At 41.6% G+C, this 20,980-nt stretch overlaps 2 protein-coding genes across 2 annotated transcripts; one reads left to right on the top strand and one right to left on the bottom strand.

The window, feature by feature from the left end:
- Positions 1-4,599: 4,599 nt before the first annotated feature.
- LOC139419059 (single-strand DNA endonuclease ASTE1-like) lies at positions 4,600-6,368 on the bottom strand. The gene is made up of 5 exons (XM_071168947.1): positions 6,266-6,368; positions 6,095-6,102; positions 5,890-6,049; positions 5,624-5,795; positions 4,600-5,495 (listed from the first exon to the last, which is right to left on the bottom strand). The coding sequence occupies exons 1-5, from the start codon at positions 6,366-6,368 to the stop codon at positions 5,078-5,080; spliced, it is 861 nt and encodes a 286-aa protein (XP_071025048.1). The 3' UTR covers positions 4,600-5,077.
- Positions 6,369-7,776: 1,408 nt separating this feature from the next.
- On the top strand, positions 7,777-12,369 carry LOC139420281 (single-strand DNA endonuclease ASTE1-like). The gene is made up of 4 exons (XM_071170189.1): positions 7,777-9,168; positions 9,258-9,471; positions 9,570-9,741; positions 9,864-12,369. The coding sequence occupies exons 1-4, from the start codon at positions 7,867-7,869 to the stop codon at positions 10,270-10,272; spliced, it is 2,097 nt and encodes a 698-aa protein (XP_071026290.1). The 5' UTR covers positions 7,777-7,866; the 3' UTR covers positions 10,273-12,369.
- Positions 12,370-20,980: the final 8,611 nt, after the last annotated feature.

Genomic DNA, 20,980 nt, shown 5'->3' with positions numbered 1-20,980 from the left:
TGTGTGTGTGTATATATATATATATATATTTGAAGTGTGTTTTAACTGGGTGGAGGGTTTGTGTCATGTTTTCAGTGTCACTGACACCGATTCTGATCATCTCATTTTTGCTCAGATTGAGCTAAAAATTACAATATCTGTTTGTTTTTTTCAGTTTAAGATTTCCATATAAAATATACTGCCAAAGCAGAGAGAGGCTTTAGTGTGTATACTGTCGTGGAAATTTCCTCTATTTACCAAATCATGAGCGCAAACCACACACAAGTCAGAGTTAGTTATCAAAGTCCATCTTTAATTATATGAGCTTTATCACAACCCTGTGACTCTCAGATAAATTCAGTGTCTCTCAATGAATTCTTTGAGAGCCCCTTCCACATTTCAAATGAGGTCCTTTATAGCAAAGACACACACAGGATAAGACAGCATAGACATAATAAATCGTTCAGCTTTGTCTCCTTACTCAAACCCCAGAACCCCATAAACCAATCCTCCATATCAACAGGCATATATCAAATTGTCATTTAGATACAACCAACTCTAAATACAACCAATCCTATCTTGACAAGATCACAGAGACACACTGACTGGCACACAGACATTGTGGAGCCAAGAGATACAGGCTTTACCTCTCCCCTCTCTCTAGCCCAAACAACTTAGTCTTGACATAGAACAGATACTGCAAACCCTGCCACAGTATTATACAAAAATAACATTCTTGATGAGAAGTAACTTACAAACATTTGATGAATATAAAACATCTTACATATGTTACCAACAAATTCTGATTATTCCACGACAATACCCAATAATTCTCAACAACAGCTGGTTAAAATGTTATTTTTCATTTTGATGATAAAATATTTCCAGTGCAGCTGTAATATAATAATAACAATACATGGGATTTATAGAGCTATTTTCAAAGCCCAAATACACTACAGCAACGAGCAAAGAAATAAAAGCTAATTTAACAAAGTCAAACTTATGAGCTTTTTATATATAAACGTTTCTGTCTTTATCATTTTATAATCTACATCTATCTTTTATAAACTTGTTTTTAGCATTAACTATAAAATATGTCAATGACAGCCATAAAATGTACACAAATAAGAGGCAGGTCTGGTGGGGGATGGGCATGCCTCAACCCGTGGCAACGTAGACTGACATACCAAGGTCTCCAAAAACACCTCAAGCTGCACTGACCTTGGAGCCTAAGGAACAGAGCAAGAGATTCAATTTGAGAATCAACAGTAGTATGTTTCAATATACTGTATACTATATCATACACATGTATACACATACCTGATGCAGAGTGTGGCCCTGTCCGGGGGTAATGTCGGACGGGGCCACAGTGTCTCCCGACCCCTCCTGTCTCAGCCTCCAATATTTATGCTGCAGTAGTTTATGTGTCTGGGGCTAGGGTCAGTCTGTTATATCTGGAGTATTTCTCCTGTCTTATCCGGTGTCCTGTGTGAATTTAAGTATGCTCTCTCTAATTCTTTCTTTCTCTCTCTCTGAGGACCTGAGCCCTAGGACCATGCCTCAGGACTACCTGGCCTGATGACTCCTTGCTGTCCCCAGTCCACCTGGCCTGCTGCTGATCCAGTTTCAACTGTTCTGCCTGCGGCTATGGAACCCTGACCTGTTCACCGGACGTGCTACCTGTCCCAGACCTGCTGTTTTCAACTCTCTAGAGACAGCAGGAGTGGTAGAGATACTCTGAATGATCGGCTACGAAAAGCCAACTGACATTTACTCCTGAGGTGCTGACCTGTTGCACCCTCGACAACCACTGTGATTATTATTATTTGACCCTGCTGGTCATCTATGAACATTGAACATCTTGGCCATGTTCTATTATAATCTCCACCCGGCACAGCCAGAAGAGGACTGGCCACCCCTCATAGCCTGGTTCCTCTCTAAGTTTCTTCCTAGGATCTGGCCCTTCTAGGGAGTTTTTCCTAGCCACTGTGCTTCTACACCAGCATTGCTTGCTGTTTGGGGTTTTAGGCTGGATTTCTGTACAGCACTTTGCGACATCAGCTGATGTAAGAAGGGCTTTATGAATGCATTTGATTGATTGACTTTAGTACGGCTTTTGAAATTATCGATCATAGTCTGGTGCTGGAAAAACTTATGTTGTATGGCTTTACACCCCCTCCTGGCTCAAAGTGGAGGAGAGATTGACTTCATCACTACTTGTATTTGTGAAAAGTATTGACATGTTGCGTGCACCGAGCTGTCTGTTTGAACTACTGGCACACAGCTCCAACACCCATCCATACCCCACAAGACATGCCACCATGTCTCTTCACAGTCCAGAATAGAGTTCAGAATAGACTACGGGAGGCGCACAATACTACATAGAGCCATGACTACATAGAACTCTATTCCACATCAAGTAACTGATGCAAGCAGTACATTTAGATTATTTTTTTTAAACCAGATAAAAATACATCTTATGAGCAGCGGGGACTGTGAAGCAACACAAACACAGGCTCATACACAAAAACACATTTTGCTTACTGTATTTCTGCCTGGTTTGGTACAGCGAGACATACGTGGGTTAAATTTCACAATGCAGAATCGATCAATTAACAAGCTTGTTTTGATAATCATTTGGATTAAATATAAGTGAATTCCCAGGATTATAAAGACTGGTTCAGTTGATTATGGGTTATTTGAGTATTGAGCCATACCCATTCCAGGTTGACCTTTAGATATGAACCAGGAAAGGTAGCTAATTCATTGATGTTGCTTTGAGAAATTAGTTTTTATGGCTAAGGCAACAGAAGTCCTCTACATATAGTACAGTCGTGGCCAAAAGTTTTGAGAATGACACAAATATAAATTTTTACAAAGTCTGCTGCCTCAGTTAGTATGATGGCAATTTGCATATACTCCAGAATGTTATGAAGAGTGATCAGATGAATTGTAATTAATTGCAAAGTCCCTCTTAGCCATGCAAATGAACTGAATCCCCCAAAAAACTTTCCACTGCATTTCAGCCCTGCCACAAAAGGACCAGCTGACATGTCAGTGATTCTCTCGTTAACACAGGTGTGAGTCTTGAAGAGGACAAGGCTGATTGAGTTTGAATAACAAACTGGAAGCTTCAAAAGGAGGGTGGTGCTTGGAATCATTGTTATATCCTTCCTGTTTGGCCCTGTCCGGGGGTGTCATCGGATGGGGCCACAGTGTCTCCTGACCCCTCCTGTCTCAGCCTCCAGTATTTATGCTGCAGTATTTTGTGTCGGGGGGCTAGGGTCAGTTTGTTATATCTGGAGTACTTCTCCTGTCCTATCCGGTGTCCTGTGTGAATTTAAGTATGCTCTCTTTAATTCTCTATTTCTCTCTCTCTTTCTTTCTCTCTCTCGGAGGACCTGAGCCCTAGGACCATGCCTCAGGACTACCTGACATGATGACTCCTTGCTGTCCCCAGTCCACCTGGCCATGCTGCTGCTCCAGTTTCAACTGTTCTGCCTGTGATTATTATTATTTGACCATGCTGGTCATTTATGAACATTTGAACATCTTGGCTATGTTCTGTTATAATCTCCATCCGGCACAGCCAGAAGAGGACTGGCCACCCCACATAGCCTGGTTGCTCTCTAGGTTTCTTCCTAGGTTTTGGCCTTTCTAGGGAGTTTTTCCTAGCCACCGTGCTTCTACACCTGCATTGCTTGCTGTTTGGGGTTTTAGGCTGGGTTTCTGTACAGCACTTTGAGATATCAGCTGATGTACGAAGGGCTATATAAATAAATTAGATTTGATTTTGATTCTTCATCTGTCAACCATGGTTACCTGCAAGGAAACACGTGCCGTCATCATTGCTTTGCACAAAAAGGGCTTCACAGGCAAGGATATTGCTGCCAGTAAGATTGCACCTAAATCAACCATTTATCGGATCATCAAGATCTTCAAGGAGAGCGGTTCAATTGTTGTGAAGAAGGCTTCAGGGCGCCCAAGAAAGTCCAGCAAGCTCCAGGACCGTCTCCTTAAGTTGATTCAGCTGCGGGATCAGGGCACCACCAGTACAAAGCTTGCTCAGGAATGGCAGCAGGCAGGTGTGAGTGCATCTGCACGCACAGTGAGGCGAAGAATTTTGGAGGATGGCCTGGTGTCAAGAAGGGCAGCAAAGAAGCCACTTCTCTCCAAGAAAAACATCAGGGACAGACTGATATTCTGCAAAAGGTACAGGGATTGGACTGCTGAGGACTGGGGTAAAGTAATTTTCTCTGATGAATCCACTTTCCGATTGTTTGGGGCATCCGGAAAAAAGCATGTCCGGAGAATGAGTGTGTAAGTTGACTATGCAAACAATTTGGAATTTACAAAACATGAATGTTTCTTATAAAAACATGAAGTTATGCAGGCAGTCTTTTCACAAGAGTGTGCAGCTGTCTTCAAGGCAAAGGGTGGCTGCTTTGAGGAATCTAAAATATAAATTATATTTTGATTTGTTTAACACTTTTTTTGGTTACTACATGATTCCATATGTGCTATTTTATAGTTTTGATGTCTTCACTATTCTACAATGTAGAAAATGTAAAAACAAACATTTAAAAAAACATTGCATGAGTAGGTGTGTCCAAACTTTTGACTGGTACTGTATAATTAGTTTAGGTGGCATACGTTTTCAGCGTCACTGAAGTAACACATTTTTTGCTCATAGAGGTAAAAATGACTATCTAAGATTTGTTCAGTTTAAGAATTTAATTTAAAATATACTGCCAAAGCAGAGATATACTTTAGTGTGTATAGCCAATCATTCTCAAGAATAGCTGGTTTAAATGTTATTTTTCATTTTGATGATAAAATATTTCAAGAGCAGCAGTAATATAATCGTAACAATAAATGGGATTTATAGAGCTATTTTCAAAGACCAAAATACGTTTTTACAGTAGAGAGCAAAGAAATAAAAACATATTAAATAAAGTCAAACTTATCATAACTTCTATTATAGTTCATGCTAATAAAATGTAAATTAAGTCAAAATAGGTACATATAAGAACAATAAAAACATTAAAGAGTTGAGCAGAACGTCTCTATATCTAAACAGTTATATAATGGTCCCTCCCTATTCCCAGCCGATCCGCCCCTGCTTCCGGGAGAATTCTGGATTCCTAGCTCGGTTGAATCTGTCCTTGCTCTTGTGCCGGGTCCGCACTGAGACCAAAGTCCAACCCAGATCGTCCTCTGGCTTGGCCTTGCTCCCACCTCCAGCACCATCATCATCATCATATTCCAGAGCCAGAATGTGTAGATGGGCCGTCAGATCGTCCAGTGGCTGTGTCAAGGATGGAGGTGTGGCCCTCTGCAGCCCAGACACAAATGGGATGACAGCTGCCTCATGAGAATCATGGAAGTTGAGTATGGCTCCCAGCATGGCCCTATACAGCTGTCCAGAGCCAAGGTCTCCCATCAGGAGAGAATCCGGGGTTAACCCCCCTCTCAGTTTGGTCACAAGCTGGTGCACCAGAGTGCCCTTGTACAGCCTAGACGCCACCCAGGAAACAAAAGATGGTTGAATTATCTCTGTTTCTGCTGGGATAAAATGCAATGTGAATGAATCCCACTGCTCTAAGTTTAGGGCCAAGGGTTGACTTAGGAAGGGACACCTTACCAGGCACACTGAGGCTTGGCTAGAGGGAAGCACAGCAGTTGGTTGAGGTGAAGGCTTTCTTTCAGGCAGCACTGCCACTGGCTGTAGGCGTGGGCCACACCCAGGTCTAGGCTCCTTCTACCTCTCTGAATCAGCCCTCTCAGCCTCTCCAACACTGGTCCCTCCATGAACTCTGTTACACACAAAGGGGAGGAGTCAGTGGCTGCACTTCACACACTTTATCAACTCTAAATAGTGTGTTTTCTCGTTCATGCTCTGGGCCATACCTCTTTGGCTCTTCCTCTGTCTGCAGAGCTCTCCGTACACCAAACCTAGTAGCAGGGCCTGCAGGATATGCAGGTCTGGTGGGGGAGGGGCATGCCTCAGCCAGTAGCAGGTGACAGCCACAGGAAGACACAGATGAGGTGAGACACCGCTCAAAGTGGACTGGGCACACCCAAGGTCTCCAAAAACACCTTAAGCTGCACTGACCTTGGAGCCTAAGGAACAGAGCAAGAGAATCAATTTGAGAATCAACAGCAGTATGTTTGAATATACTGTAGCGACCCGCACAGACAGCTGTGTGTTATGTGTTAGGCTAGTAGGTGGTTGTGTTGTACTTACCAGTACCCAGTGTTCGCGGTGTCTGACATGTCAATCAACCTGCTATCTGCCAATCACGGGAATGCCTGGAATGTTCTGATGCCGGGCACCCTGGCGGCTGGCGGAGTGGCGTGGAGGGGGGTTGGGCAGGGGGATGGAGCATTGGAAGTTAAGACCAGGTTTAGCCTTTGTTCTCTCTCTTATGCCTGGCCTTCCTCAAGAGAAGGTCACGATTGGCTTGTGGGTTATCTTTCATTTATTTGGCGTGGGCTATTGCCAAACAGTAGCCTGTGTAAAGTTGGTTTAATAAACCGTCAATTTGTAAACTCAACCCTCTGTCTGGACAATTGTTCCTTTATGATCTAGTCAGGTCATTACAATACTGTATACTATATCATACACATGTATACATACCTGATCCAGAGTGTCTGGCTGCATTTGTTCTGCAGCACTGCAGCACTGGGAAATCCCTGGACACCCATGGTGTGCTGTGCTCTGTCTAGGATGTGATGTCTTTCCTAGTGAAGAGTTTCAGCAGTCATGGGACTGGCTAAGTGAGGCTATCCCTTTCCTTAAGTTTCACTTTCCATACCTCATCTCAGGCACTCCCATATTGTCTCTGGTCACAGTAGGCATAGATTAGCTCATTGGACCTTATATGACAGTCATGGGAATGTGTTTAGATGTTTTTTTGTTGCAATTTAGGTAAACGTTCCACGAAGTCTCGCGATGTTGCGTCTCTGGTTTTTGAAACTCTGTGCCTCATGCCGCGTTCAGGAGCTAGTCAGAACATGGAAACTCGGACATTTCAGACTTGGTTGTATGCATACATGTGCCGCTATCAAACAGTTAACAAGTCGGACATTTCCGAGTATCCTAGTTCTGATTTGTATATGAACGTGGCAACTCTTCATAGGTCGTTGTGTAGTCACGTGGGTCGCGAGTCAAACAGGCTAAACGAAACCGAGGAAAGCCCCGAGGAAATTGCTTTATCAAACCATACAAATAAAAAACATTATACAACATAAAACCATACAAAACCATTTATCTTAAACATAAAGAACAACACTTGGGAATATTTCCATATTATTATTTTTTTATTATTATACTAAAAAACACTTTAAACCTACACATGTAATGTAGGCTACAAAACATACAATGTTGCCCAAACCCAGTCCTTCCCCAACCTGCCTGAATCAGATCTCAAAAGAAAGACAGGCTCTGGATGAAAATCTGCATTTTCACATTATTATGTTTTTGTGGGGGCAAGAGAACTGACAAGGAGTCAACTTGATTTAACTCTGATCGCTGTTATTACTCAAATTTGACAAACACTGACAATTATTTTTCATGCCATGAGAGGCTCAAATTAAGCACAGATTCTTATGCATAAGATAAGTGCTGAACATAATTTTACTATAATTGCAAAAAAACATCTAAAACACATTTCCACCCTTATTACCGTCATATAATGTCCCATTAACTATTATATGCCTACTGTGACAAGATACAATATGGGAGTGACAGATATGAGGTAAGGAAAATGAAACTTAAGGAAAGGAAAACTCACCCATTGTAATAATACTAGCCTCACTCAGTCACTCCCATGACTGCTGAAACTCTTCACTAAGAAAGACATCACATCCCAGACAGAGCACACCATGGGCGTCCAGGGATTGACCAGCTTTATGGAGGAGAATGGAAACATTTTAAAAGATGTTCACCTCAGAAACAGCAAGTTGATCATCGATGGCAGTAATCTGTTCAACTTGCTTTATTTTAACTCACGTTTGGATCAGAGTCATGGAGGGGATTATGATGCTTTTGAGGACCAGGTCTGCAAGTTCTTTAAGGCTCTGAGAGACTGCGACATTGACCCCTTTGTGATTGTAGATGGGGGCTCCGACTACACCGACAAAAAGTTTGAAACTCTCAAAGAACGAGCTCAATCAAGGATCAACACTGCCAATGACTTGTCCATGGGGCTTCAGGGGAGCGGTGGTATATTACCAACCCTCATCAAATATGTCTTCAAACAGATCCTCATCAGCCTGAATGTGCCGTACGCACAGTGCATTTGTGAGGCAGACCAAGACATAGCCTCCCTGGCTCGAAGTTGGAACTGTCCAGTGCTGTCCAATGACAGTGACTTTTATATCTTTGACATCCGGGCAGGATTTCTGCCCACCTCCCATTTTCACTGGCAGAAAGTGTCTATGCAACGCGGGAGCTCTATAAGATACATTCCCTGCAAGCAGTACACCACAACAAGCTTCTGCAGACACTTCAACATCAACAGACAGGTTCTCCCAGTCTTTGCCTCTGTGGCAGGAAATGACTACATCAAGTTGCATAACATGGGTGTTTCCCTCAGGTGGAAAGAATACTCGTCAATGGAAGGAAGGTTTGCCCGCTTCGACGGCTTGCTGAATTGGCTGGCCCGCTTCCATGGGCAGAAGGATGCCTTGGACTCTGTGCTTAGGCTCATCAGTCATAGTAACAACAGACAGAAAACGGGTGCTGCCCTCCATGGCCTCTCCCTGGGCATAGAAGAGTACCATCTTCCCCCTAGTTGCCTGGAGCGGTTCTTCAACGATGGAGTGGGACCAGGGCCCGGCCGTCTCCCAGAGCCTCTGAGGGTCCTTCCAGACTGGACCCTGCTGCCATTGATGGAAGGTAGACTTCCCTCCTGCATGGTAGACGTGCTGCTGCTGGGAAGGATGATGCAGGGTGCCCAGGTGGAAGATCCCCGCTTGCCATGTGGGAACAACACCTCTCGGTCCATACGACAGGTACTCTACGGGCTGCTGCTGAGTGGGAGGAGGGCAGACCACAGCAGTCAGAGACCCCCAGTGGATGATGTGGAGGAGTATTATAGGGAAGGCAAGAACCTGACCAGCAGCATGGTTGAAGCCATCCTGCCCAGTGCTGCAGAACATATACAGCTAGACACTCTGCATCAGGTATGTATACATGTGTATGATATAGTATACAGTATATTCAAACATACTACTGTTGATTCTCAAATTGATTATCTTGCTGTGTTCCTTAGGCTCCAAGGTCAGTGCAGCTTAAGGTGTTTTTGGAGACACTTGGTGTGTCCCTGTCCACTATGAGCGGTGTCCCACCTCATCTGCATCTTCCTGTGGCTGTCACCTGCTACTGGCTGAGGCACGCCCATCCCCCTCCAGAACTCCCTGTCTTGCAGGCCCTGCTACTAGGATTGGTGTACGGAGAGCTCTGCAGACAGAGGAAGAGCCAAAGAGGTATGGCCCAGAGCATCTACGAGAAAACACACCATTTAGAATGGATAAATATTACAGTGTGTGAAGTGCAGTCACGGACTCCTCCTTTTTTGTAACAGGGTTTATGGAGGGACCAGTGTTGGAGAGGCTGAGAGGGCTGATTCAGAGAGGTAGAAGGAGCCTAGACCTGGGTGTGGCCCACGCCTACAGCCAGTGGCAGTGCTGCCTGAAAGAAAGCCTTGACCTGAACCAACTGCTGTGCTTCCCTCTAGCCGAGCCTCAGTGTGCCTGGTAAGGTGTCCCTTCCTAAATCAACCATAACCTCTAGACCAGTGTTATTCATTCACATTGTATTTTAGCCCAGCAGAAACACATCTAATTCAACAATCTTTTGTTTCCCGGGTGGTGTCTAGGCTGTACAAGGGCACTCTGGTGCACCAGCTTGTGACCAAACTGAGAGGGGGCTTGACCCCAAATTTTCTCCTAATGGGAGGCCCTTGCTCTGGGCAGCTGTATAGGGCCATGCTGGGAGCCATACTCAACTCCCATGATGCCACTGTCATCCCCTTGGTGTCTGGGCCACAGAGGGCCACACCTCCATCCTTGACACAGCCACTGGACGATCTGACGGCCCATCTACACATTCTGGCTCTGGAATATGATGATGATGATGGTGCTGGAGGTGGGAGCAAGGCCAAGCCAGAGGATGATCTGGGTTGGACTTTAGTCTCAGTGCGGACCCGGCACAAGAGCAAGGACAGATTCAACCGAGCTAGGAATCCAGAATTCTCCCGGAAGCAGGGGCGGATCGGCTGGGAATAGGGAGGGACCATTATATAACTGTTTAGATATAGAGACGTTCTGCTCAACTCTTTAATGTTTTTATTGTTCTTATGTGTACTGTCGTAGCTGAATCAGAATTTGTTAGGTAACATTGATAAATAAGATGTTTTATTTTTTCTCATAATATGCTTCTCTTGGGAAAAGTCACTTGGGGCCCAGAGAGGGGAGAGGTCAGGCTTGTCTTTTACATGTCTGGTAATAGGCAGAATATCAGAAAGGGAGAAATCAGGGTTGAACATTGTCTTCATGATGAATATATCTGTTAAACCATATGAAGGGCTCCACTATGTCTGTACTCCAGTCACTCCCTCCTTTTACCATTGGGGGGAGGAGTATGGCAGTGTCTGGAACCATTGTATGTCCCCTCTGATGTTGAAACTTGTCTTTCATAGTGTATGACCTAGAGGCTCACTCCTCTCATGGAGCTTGTCCAGGGGTGGGTTGTATTTGAGATGGGAGTATCTAGATTTGACAATTGATATATGCCATTGGATGAGGTAATGTTTTGGTAATAGGAAGTACCAAGAACGAGAAGTAGAACCTCGTCTTAGAGAGCAAACTGAACGATAATTTATAGCTAATGCTATCTGGCTATGGGATACTCCTCTTTCAAGTAATAATAATAATACATTGGTGTATGGTTACTATGGTAATGCATATTCCAGTTATCATTCTCAACAAGGCTTCATGCTGAAATGGCTCATTTGCTGTAGCTGTAACCCTCGGTACACACCGGATGCCATCCCAATGGACAGCAGTACATTCCACTGTGCATTATCAGCCATAAGCCTATCAAATTCAAGAATCAGCCAGCATAGTGTCTCTTGCTGATCTGTGTTTTTAAACAGATAATTTAGGTGCCATGTAAGCCTAGATACAATGTAATGTAATGACAAAGCGTTGTATGCTTGTAATGATGCACAAAATGTTCACTTCAAATGATTGTGCTGTTTAAGCCGACTGTCACCGTTTGTACTGATGACTGAGTAATGTTTGTACTGATGACTGAGTAATGTTTGTACCGATGACTGAGTAATGTTTGTACCGATGACTGAGTAATGTTTGTACTGATGACTGAGTAATGTTTGTACCGATGACTGAGTAATGTTTGTACTGATGACTGAGTAATGTTTGTACTGATGACTGAGTAATGTTTGTACCGATGACTGAGTAATGTTTGTACTGATGACTGAGTAATGTTTGTACTGATGACTGAGTAATGTTTGTACTGATGACTGAGTAATGTTTGTACTGATGACTGAGTAATGTTTGTACTGATGACTGAGTAATGTTTGTACCGATGACTGAGTAATGTTTGTACTGATGACTGAGTAATGTTTGTACCGATGACTGAGTAATGTTTGTACTGATGACTGAGTAATGTTTGTACTGATGACTGAGTAATGTTTGTAGTGATGACTGAGTAATGTTTGAATGGTTTTAGACTAATCGTTTTGGTTTGACTGCTTTACCAATGAAAATGGTTGGCTACTGGCAGCTCAATGCAGTATGAACAAAACAAGCTGAACTACAGTTTAATTGTTTTCTAGGCCGATATTATTGTCACATGTTTTTTGTTTAGTTTATCAGATGATTTATTTTGGGGATGTTATTATCAAGGATGCTCATTTGTTATTATTTCGTTTTTGTCACTGAAAAGATCACTGATGTGTCCCGAGCAATGTGTAATAAATGTATCATCAGTCATTCTGTTCCAGTTCCTAATATTGTTCTATAGAAACGGTTATTTTACACAAAATGTAGCCGATTTATTGTCCATAGTGTTTCCTGGTTTAGTTAAGTTTTAGGTGAGAATATGGAGCATACTATTGGTACCGTAATAACAAGCAATGTCCTTTCTTCATTAGATAATGGTTAATCATTGTCCGATTTCTTATCAGATAACTTTTATACACTGTATGTAAAACTTTTATGTTCCTCATCACATGTAATAGGATCACTTATCATCAGCGTACAGTCATAGTTAGGGGCGGCAGGGTAGCCTAGTGGTTAGAGAGTTGGACTAGTAACCGGAAGGGTGCAAGTTCAAACCCCTGAGCTGACAAGGTACAAATCTGTCGTTCTGCCCCTGGCAGTTAACCCACTGTTTCTAGGCCGTCATTGAAAATAAGAATTTGTTCTTAACTGACTTGCCTAGTAAAATAAATAAATAAATAAAATAGTTACTGGTTGGATTGTAGTTCCCCTTGATTCAATTGGCTATGTTGTTTTGCCTTTTTAAAGAGTAATGGTAATTCTACCATGGGGTTTATAACAAAACTCCTCATTATATCCATTGTCCTGGTTCCATGTGTCATACAGTCGGCCTATATCTCTCTCTACACATAATGTCTTCAACAATGATCCTCACGGAAAAAAGATCACAGATCATAATCTGTGATAATTTGTGTTCATGTTTAAATAAATTGAAACTATGAAATTATCCTCAAGGAGGAGATTAAGGAGTTGGCATGCCAAGATCATTGTCATGACATGTGTTTTGCATACAACGAGAGATCAAGGATGGATTTTGGATCTAGATGTTCATACTTTAGTTTTTAGGACCCGCATGTACTGCCTGCTTTAGGTGTAACTGGATATTAAAATAGAAGAACTACGATCATGTATATCCTACCAACGGGGCATTAACAACTGTAATATCTTATGTTTCACTGAGTCGTGGTTGAACGACGACATGAATAAAATACAGCTGGCGGGTTTTACGCGGCAGGATAGAACAGCAGCCTCTGGAAAGACAAGGGTGGCGGTCTGTGTATTTTTTTGTAAACAATAGCTGTTGCACAAAATCTGAGGAAGTCTCCAGGTTTTCTCGCCTGAGGTAGAGTATCTCCAGATAAGTTGTAGACCACACTATTTACCAAGATAGTTTTCATCTATATTCTTCCTAGCTGTCTATTCACCACCACAAACTGATGCTGGCACTAAGACCGCACTCAATGAGCTGTATACGGCCATAAGCAAACAGGAAAATGCTCATCCAGAAGCGGCGCTCCTAGTGGCCGGAGACTTTAATGCAGGGAAATGCAACTGCACTGTCCGATTTACAGTAGCTATTACAGTGATTATTGTTTGAGGTTGCGCCCCACATCAAAATATTTTTCCACCGGCACAGATTTCATACATTCACATATAAAGATGAAATGTTCACTTACTTTTTGAAAATCTTCCTCTGATTTGTCATCCAAAGGGTCCCAGCTTTTTTTATATCCCAAAAAGTCTGTTTAGTTGGCGCCATCAATTTGAGTAATCCACTCGTTCAACTTGCAGAGAAAGGAATCCGAAAATCTACCCCTAAACTTTGTTTGAACAAGTCAAAATATGTTTTTATTTACTCATCAGACACCCTAAAATGTAATCAAACTATAATATTTATTTAGGAAAATAAGTATGTTCAATAGGAAACAGATTTTAGCAGGTGCGCAACTTCGTCATGGCGCACAGAAACACAGGTTTCCCAGACTGTGTCCTCTTACAAAAACTGTTATTTCTTATTTGTTTTTTTAGTTACAAGCCTGAAACCTTGAACATAGACTGCTGACACCCCGTGGAAGCCATAGGAATTGCATCCAGGGAGCTATTTTACAATATGACCTTTCTCTTGCATTTCTAAGAGGATGTTCTCTCTCAAAAATAAATTCTGGTTGGTTTGTCTTTGGATTTTCTCCTACCATATCTATTGTGTTATATTCTCCTACATTATTTTAAGATTTCTACAAACTTCAGATTGTTTTCTTTCCAATGGTACCAATTATATGCATATCCTGGCTTCAGGGCCTGAGCTCCAGGCAGTTTACTTTGGGCACGTCATTCAGACAGGAAGTGGAGAAAAAAGGGGCCTATCCCTAAGAAGATTTATCATTGTTGCATTGGATTAGATAAAAAGTATCTAAAATGAGAACAACATGTCTAGACTGTGGTTTCTCACTCTACTATCTCGGCCTTGAGGCTGCGTGACTATCCGCAGGTGCAAGCAGTTCTCAGCCTGAGAAGTAAAGCAGTACATCTCCATTACCCAGTACTTTTCCATCATTACGCATTGCATCTGAGCTCCTAGAGCTCCTAGAGTGTGCGGCTAGAGCTCCTAGAGTGTGCGGCTCTCTTTTATTTTCAAGTTTCTACTCCGCTAGCCAGCACCTCGTAGGTGTGTGTTTCTTTTTCTTCTAGATCTTTCTGTTACCCAGTAAACAGCACCCTACTGATAAAAAAGCTCTTAAACGATGCCGAATGATAATTATTTTCCTGACACTGGTCATAGACCCATACAAGATTACTTTGAATATAGCCAAAGGGAGCGTGATAAGTTCATTATTTCGGAGTCCCTTTTTGACATGCCGGGAGGTAAGTCTGACCTCTCGAAAGAACTGTTACATTTATCTAAGCGCCAGACGAGAACGCATCTACATATAGTCACTCGCAGTGATTATGTGCGTCAAGGCATTATTCCATGGGGACTCAGGTGGCAAAAATAACCATCATTGGGACAGCGCACAGATGATTACTGTGAGCGCTGGTGTGCCATCCTGAACAAATGCTCTATTGATTTAATGACTTTAATTGTTGACCAGTTGAAGAAGGATTTTATTGAAATGGATAACACGATTAAAGACAAACGCACAGCTCTACAAACAGTTGTTAATGATGATGGCATATTCAATGAACTGATGAAAACTAACCAAGCGCTTCAGGACAAGTTGTCTACAGAAATAAAATAACTTAAAATCAAGAAATTCAACCAAGACAAAAAAGACAAGGCCGATGGTAAAGTCTACTTCTGGAGAAACCCTGACAAAAGAGGTCCTGCTCCCCCTCTCCATGTCAGACGCAAGAGGGATGCCGTTTACTTCTATCCACCCTTGTCTGATCAACGCTCTTCAACCAGCGCCTCATCGGCTTCCAGTGGTAGTTTTTTATTCAACGAGAGACTGGACAGACGGAAGGGCGGAGGAGGCCGCAGGCACGCGCATCGTAGAGATGTCGCACCCGACGGGGTAAGAAGAAACGACTATCAGAGGCAGAGGAGACCGTTCACACGGTCCCAGAACCCACGGGACTGAGTGTCTTTAATTTATCAAGCAGGATATTGAGCCCTGCCCATGTCTCTTTGCTTAATAAAGGGTTATCTTTTGTGCCTACAACTCAGTGCAACGATTTTGATGTTAAGGTAGACATGTTTAAGTTTTTTAGAAACATCCGTTTAAGGGAATACTTTAGCTCCCCTAATTCTGACACTTCTATTGAACCAGTAGGTTGCTCTCCTGCACATACTCCGACTCCTTTTAGAAGCAAGAGTTATTTTATACCTCCAGACAATCGCAATCACTCTATCGAGACATATTGCAGACTTGTGGATAATGATGTTGGACTTCTCCTTAAGAATAAACAGGGATCCAAATCTTTCCATAATTTACCCAAGAATGAAAAACAAGCTTTGCTTGATTTACAATCTGATACGTCAGTCCTTATTCGTCCCGCTGATAAGGGTGGGTCGGTTGTACTCATGAATAGGACAGCTTATGTACATGAGTGTCATAGACAGCTACTTGACAACACCTTTTACAAGAAACTCAGAAGTGACCCCACTTCCCAATTTCAGAATACTATCTTGTCTGTCCTAGATGGGTATTTAAGTTCTGGTCAGATAACCAAAAAATAACATGCTTTTTTGGCTATTCAACACCCTAAAATTGCCACTTTCTATACTTTGCCGAAATTACACAAGAATGTTACACAACCTCCTGATGCAGTAACGGCCCCTCTATCTACTTTTGTTGACTTTTTTTTATTAGACCACTCGCAGAACAGCTCCCCTCCTTTGTAAAGGACACCAGCAGTATGATCTCTATCATTGAATCTCTTGATCCTCTCCCCGAGAATACCTTGTTAGTTACTTTTGATGTTGAGTCCTTATACACTAATATTCCACACGAGGGCGGTATTGAAGCTATGGAACATTTTCTTCTGCAACGTGACCCTAATGAACTACCTTCCAGTGCATGCATTGTAACATTGGCTGAAATAGTACTCACGCATAACTATTTCATGTTTCTAAATGATTTCTTTATTCAGACGAAAGGTACTGCTATGGGATCCCCCATGGCTCCTAACTATGCTAATTTGTATGTGGGTTACATGGAGAAGCAGTCTATTTTCAATCCTCTCAAAAATGTTTTCTTGCCTCACATCATTATTTGGAAACGGTATATTGGTGATATTTTTGTTCTATGGAGGAGTGATGCAAAACAGCTCCAGGCGTTCCATGCTTTTCTTAACTCCTGTTCTGAACATCTGAGATTTACTATGCAATCTGATACACGTCAAATCAGTTTTCTTGATCTTCTGATCTTGTGTGAAGATAATGTTCTATACACTGATCTTTACAGGAAGCCTACTGATCGTAACAGTTTGTTGAGGGCTGATAGTTGTCACCCACTTCCCTTGAAAAATAGTTTGCCCTACAGCCAATTCTGTCGAATCAAAATAATTTGCAAAAAACAATCCGATTTCGACAGAAATATGGCTGAGACGCAAAGAAAGTTCAAGGAGAGGGGCTACAAGAATGATCAGATTAATATTGCCATTGAGAAAATTCAAAACAAAACGAGACATGACCTTTTTCAAGGTCAGTCTCGCAAAAAGACGCATTCTATTCAAAGTGCTCTGAACAAATTAAGGGACTTGTTCACAAACATTGGCACATCCTAAAATCCGATGATAGTCTCGGTAATGTGTTTTCGGACCTTCCCTTGGTCGTATTCTCGCGGGGCAGAAATCTCAGAGACCAATTGGTAAACTCTGATTTACCACCCCAAGATATTCCTGAACAACGTCTATTTGCGCCCCTACTGGATGGAAATTACAAATGTAATGGCTGTGCTCAATGCAATGGCACTTATAAATGTAGATCCTTCAAACACCCACAAACAGGGAAATCGATCCCAATCAAATGTGTTATTACGTGCTCCACTAAGGCAGTTATTTATCTTATAACTTGTCCTTGTGGTAAAAATGATGTGGGTAAAACAAAGCGCGAATTAAAAGTACGTATCTCAGAGTTATCCAGTTATCCAGTTGCGGCCCACTTCTTGGAGGCAGGCCACTCGATTTCGTCTCTGCGTTATATTGACCTCGAACATGTCACCCTCCCTAGGAGAGGGCGTGACCTTGATAATTTATTGTTAAAACGAGAGGCTGCCTGGATCTTTGATTTAAAGACCCTTGCGCCCTTCGGTCTCAACGTAGACTTTGATCTGAAGCCATTCTTGTGATTATTGTGACTTTGCCATTGTAATTGTTTGTAAACTTGTATAGTCAAATTAATCTATGATCGTATGCTATCCATTTGTTTGTATGCTGTTCTTTGTATGACATTTTAATATTTGATTATTAACCAATGATATTAGGCCACTCCTGGCCATGATTACAGACACCTGTGTCTTTTGACACTATATAAACGAGTTGGCATCTCTTTAACTATGATTTTAATGATTGATTTAAATACAAAAAATGTATTCTGTACTTGTGGTGGCCTTAACTTCATGTTGTTTTGCAATTATAATATTGACAAAGTTCCAGTGAAATTCTCTGCTTTTCATCGGCAGGTTTTCTTGTCGAGGTCCTTCCTTCAAGCATCATTTTTCTCCAGACATATATTATATTGGGACATATTGTATAAAAATACTTTTGTTTTTAGAATATTGGTTCCAAAATAATATCCTATTGGTGAGCCAACTGGTAAATGCAGAGGGTCTTTTACTCAGTTATAAAGATTTCTTATCACTTTACAAGGTCTCTGTAACACCTAAAGACTTTACAATTGTTTTAGATGCCATTCCCTCAGGTGTTGCTATGTTATTCAGGAACGTGTCAAGACCTGACCCTCGGAACATACCTACAACTAACCCGTTGACTCATCAGTAAGAAATATTTATATTTTATTCCATTCAACAACAGAGCTATAAGAGCCTTGTTTCAACAGGATGTCATGCCTTATAGGAATGGTTTTATTGATAATGTCTGTTGGAAAAAAGTTTGGATGTTACCACACACATACCTACTTATTAACCAAATTATGGGACTTTATGCCACTATTTGAAGAGGTTAAAAAATAACACATTCAAATTGGACCTTTTTTAATGGCCACAAACAGTGTTGCATCTTTTTTTGCCGTTGTATTCATGTAAGGAATCTGTGGCAAGACATCAGTAGATTTATCATTTAACACATTTATGAAGATTTTACACTATTGTTGTCAAATTCGTCATAGTGAGGAGACCAAGGCGCAGCGTGATAAGCGTACATCTTCTTTTAATGGACGAAAGAACACTGACCGTGCCGCTATATAACACGAGTGCTGACATGCAACTACACATAGACAATAACCCACCAAAGCAAAATGGTAAATGGCAACCCAAATAGGATCCCTGATCAGAGACAACGATAAACAGCTGTCTTTGATTGGGAACCAATTCAGGCCACCATAGACCTACATATACCAAAACCCCATAGAATTACAAAAACCCTAGACAAGACAAAAACACACATACCACCCTCGTCACACCCTGACCTAACCAAAATAATAAAGAAAACCAAGATAACTAAGGTTAGGGCGTGACAATTATTGAGAGATGTGCTGCTTGGATTATTTACTTATGATATAAATAAGTGAAAATAATTTTATGTAATTAATTTCATTATTCTTTTGGCTAAATTTCCTATTCAGAAATGTAAATTTACAAACAAAACACCACATTTCATGTCCTTGCAAAAAGAAATTGAACTATATTTTAAGACAATTAAAAATGTGTGTATGTCCCTTATTAATGTCCTTGTGTAACGTGATATTGTACCCCCTAGCCCCGCCCTTAGCCCCGCCCCTAGCCCAAATGTCCTTTGTATATTTTAATCTATGGTATAATGTCGTTCGCAACATTCGGATGTGCATTCTGCCATCTACTGTGCGGGAGGATAATAAGGAGGGGAGGGGGGGATAAATAAAATATCATACAAACTATCAACAACAAAACATACTAAACAAAAACAACCTGCTTTTCTGTAAAAATAAATTCTAGCCCTACACAGGCTCAGATTACCCAATTTTTTGTATTACTTTCATACAGGATTTCTATAGGAATATAAATGTGAGAACACTACTGGTCAAAAGTTTTAGAACACCTACTCATTCACCTACTCATATCTGCAACACAAAATCCCTAATTGGTAACCTACATTCGAAAACGAACCCTAACAATGTGACGTAGCCTAATGACGCTCTAGCTGAGGAACACAAACTGGCACACGTAATCACTTATGGCATCTTTGGCAAGTGTCCCTTATAATAATTTGCTAACGAAACCTGCTGCAATATAGATAACCAGAGGAAATTGCTCTAGCAAACCACTAAAACATATATTTTCACTGAGACAACTTATTATTATACTTCAAACACTTCCAGCCTACTAATGTGGTTATGTCAAAGGTGGTTTAGTATGGTTTTAGAAACTCTGTTGTTATTTCCAGTCAGTCATGTTTTAAAAAGTAAAGGATTTCATATATATATATATATATATATATATATATATATATATATATATATATATAACAGTCAGTGGTTGTATATATATATATATATATATATATATATATATATATGTGAAAATACTACTACAACTCCCAGAATGTACCGGGGCTCTTTAATGCTTTTTGCAGCAGCGGCGAACGTCATACGATCAGAGCCCTTTGCGACATACGGATGTCCTATGTTTTCGGGTAAGTAATAAACTGTTAATTTGACTGTGTTAACCGGGCTGATCCGAACACACCCGATGCTTAAGACTGGGTTTTTGTAAATACGTGAGTTTTATAACGAAGTTAATCTTAATTAGATAGCATATGTCTATTCACGGCTGACACACCTACCTAACAGTAGCTAGTCACAGCCAGAGTTTGCCAAGTAGGCTACATCAACTCTACGGAGTTGAGCGACGTTTTTTAAACGGATCTCCGTTTTTTAAATGAAACTCCGTCTCCTTCGATTCGCTATGCAGTCGATACTTCACATTTTTAAAATTATTAAACCCTTATCGTGTACCTATGTTTGTCCTCTGTTGTTGTGTGCCTTTTTTGTTTGCTGAAATCCATACCTATTTTTATAAAACGGTAATCAAATACAACCACATACTGTTTCTCATTGTCGTTGCTCTAAAATGTTAACACGGCGCGCATGTGGCAATTGAATCTCAACGAAACAGTCAGTGGTTGTATTTTATTAATGAGGTACTTGGCCAGCTACAGCCAGAGTATTTAGCTAGATAATTAAGGGATATGGCAGCAAGATTATTATGTAAAAGTCTGAGGCTACTGTACGCTAGCTCTAATACCGTGTTGATCAAATATTCTGTACGTGTGTCTCTGTCTACAAAGATAAGGTACAGGTGACATGGAGAACTACAGTAAGGCGCGGACGGTGGAACAGCCCTGCCCCTGCCCATTCCCTGGCCTCTCCAGCGACACCAATGAGGTTAGAGTGAAGGATGGCAGCAAGATCCGCAACCTCATGCGCTACGCCCTGAGCCGCATGGAGGTCAAGCCCAGAGCGCTGGAAGGCGAGGGGGGGCAGCCTAAGAGCGAAGAAGGAGGTAGCACCACTGAGGTCCAGGAAGCACCATGC

This window comes from Oncorhynchus clarkii, chromosome 2 (assembly GCF_045791955.1).
Source record: "Oncorhynchus clarkii lewisi isolate Uvic-CL-2024 chromosome 2, UVic_Ocla_1.0, whole genome shotgun sequence".
NCBI classification, from domain to species: Eukaryota; Metazoa; Chordata; class Actinopteri; order Salmoniformes; family Salmonidae; genus Oncorhynchus; species Oncorhynchus clarkii.
Note: the sequence above shows the minus strand (reverse complement) of the source record. Positions and strands in the feature narration are given on the sequence as shown.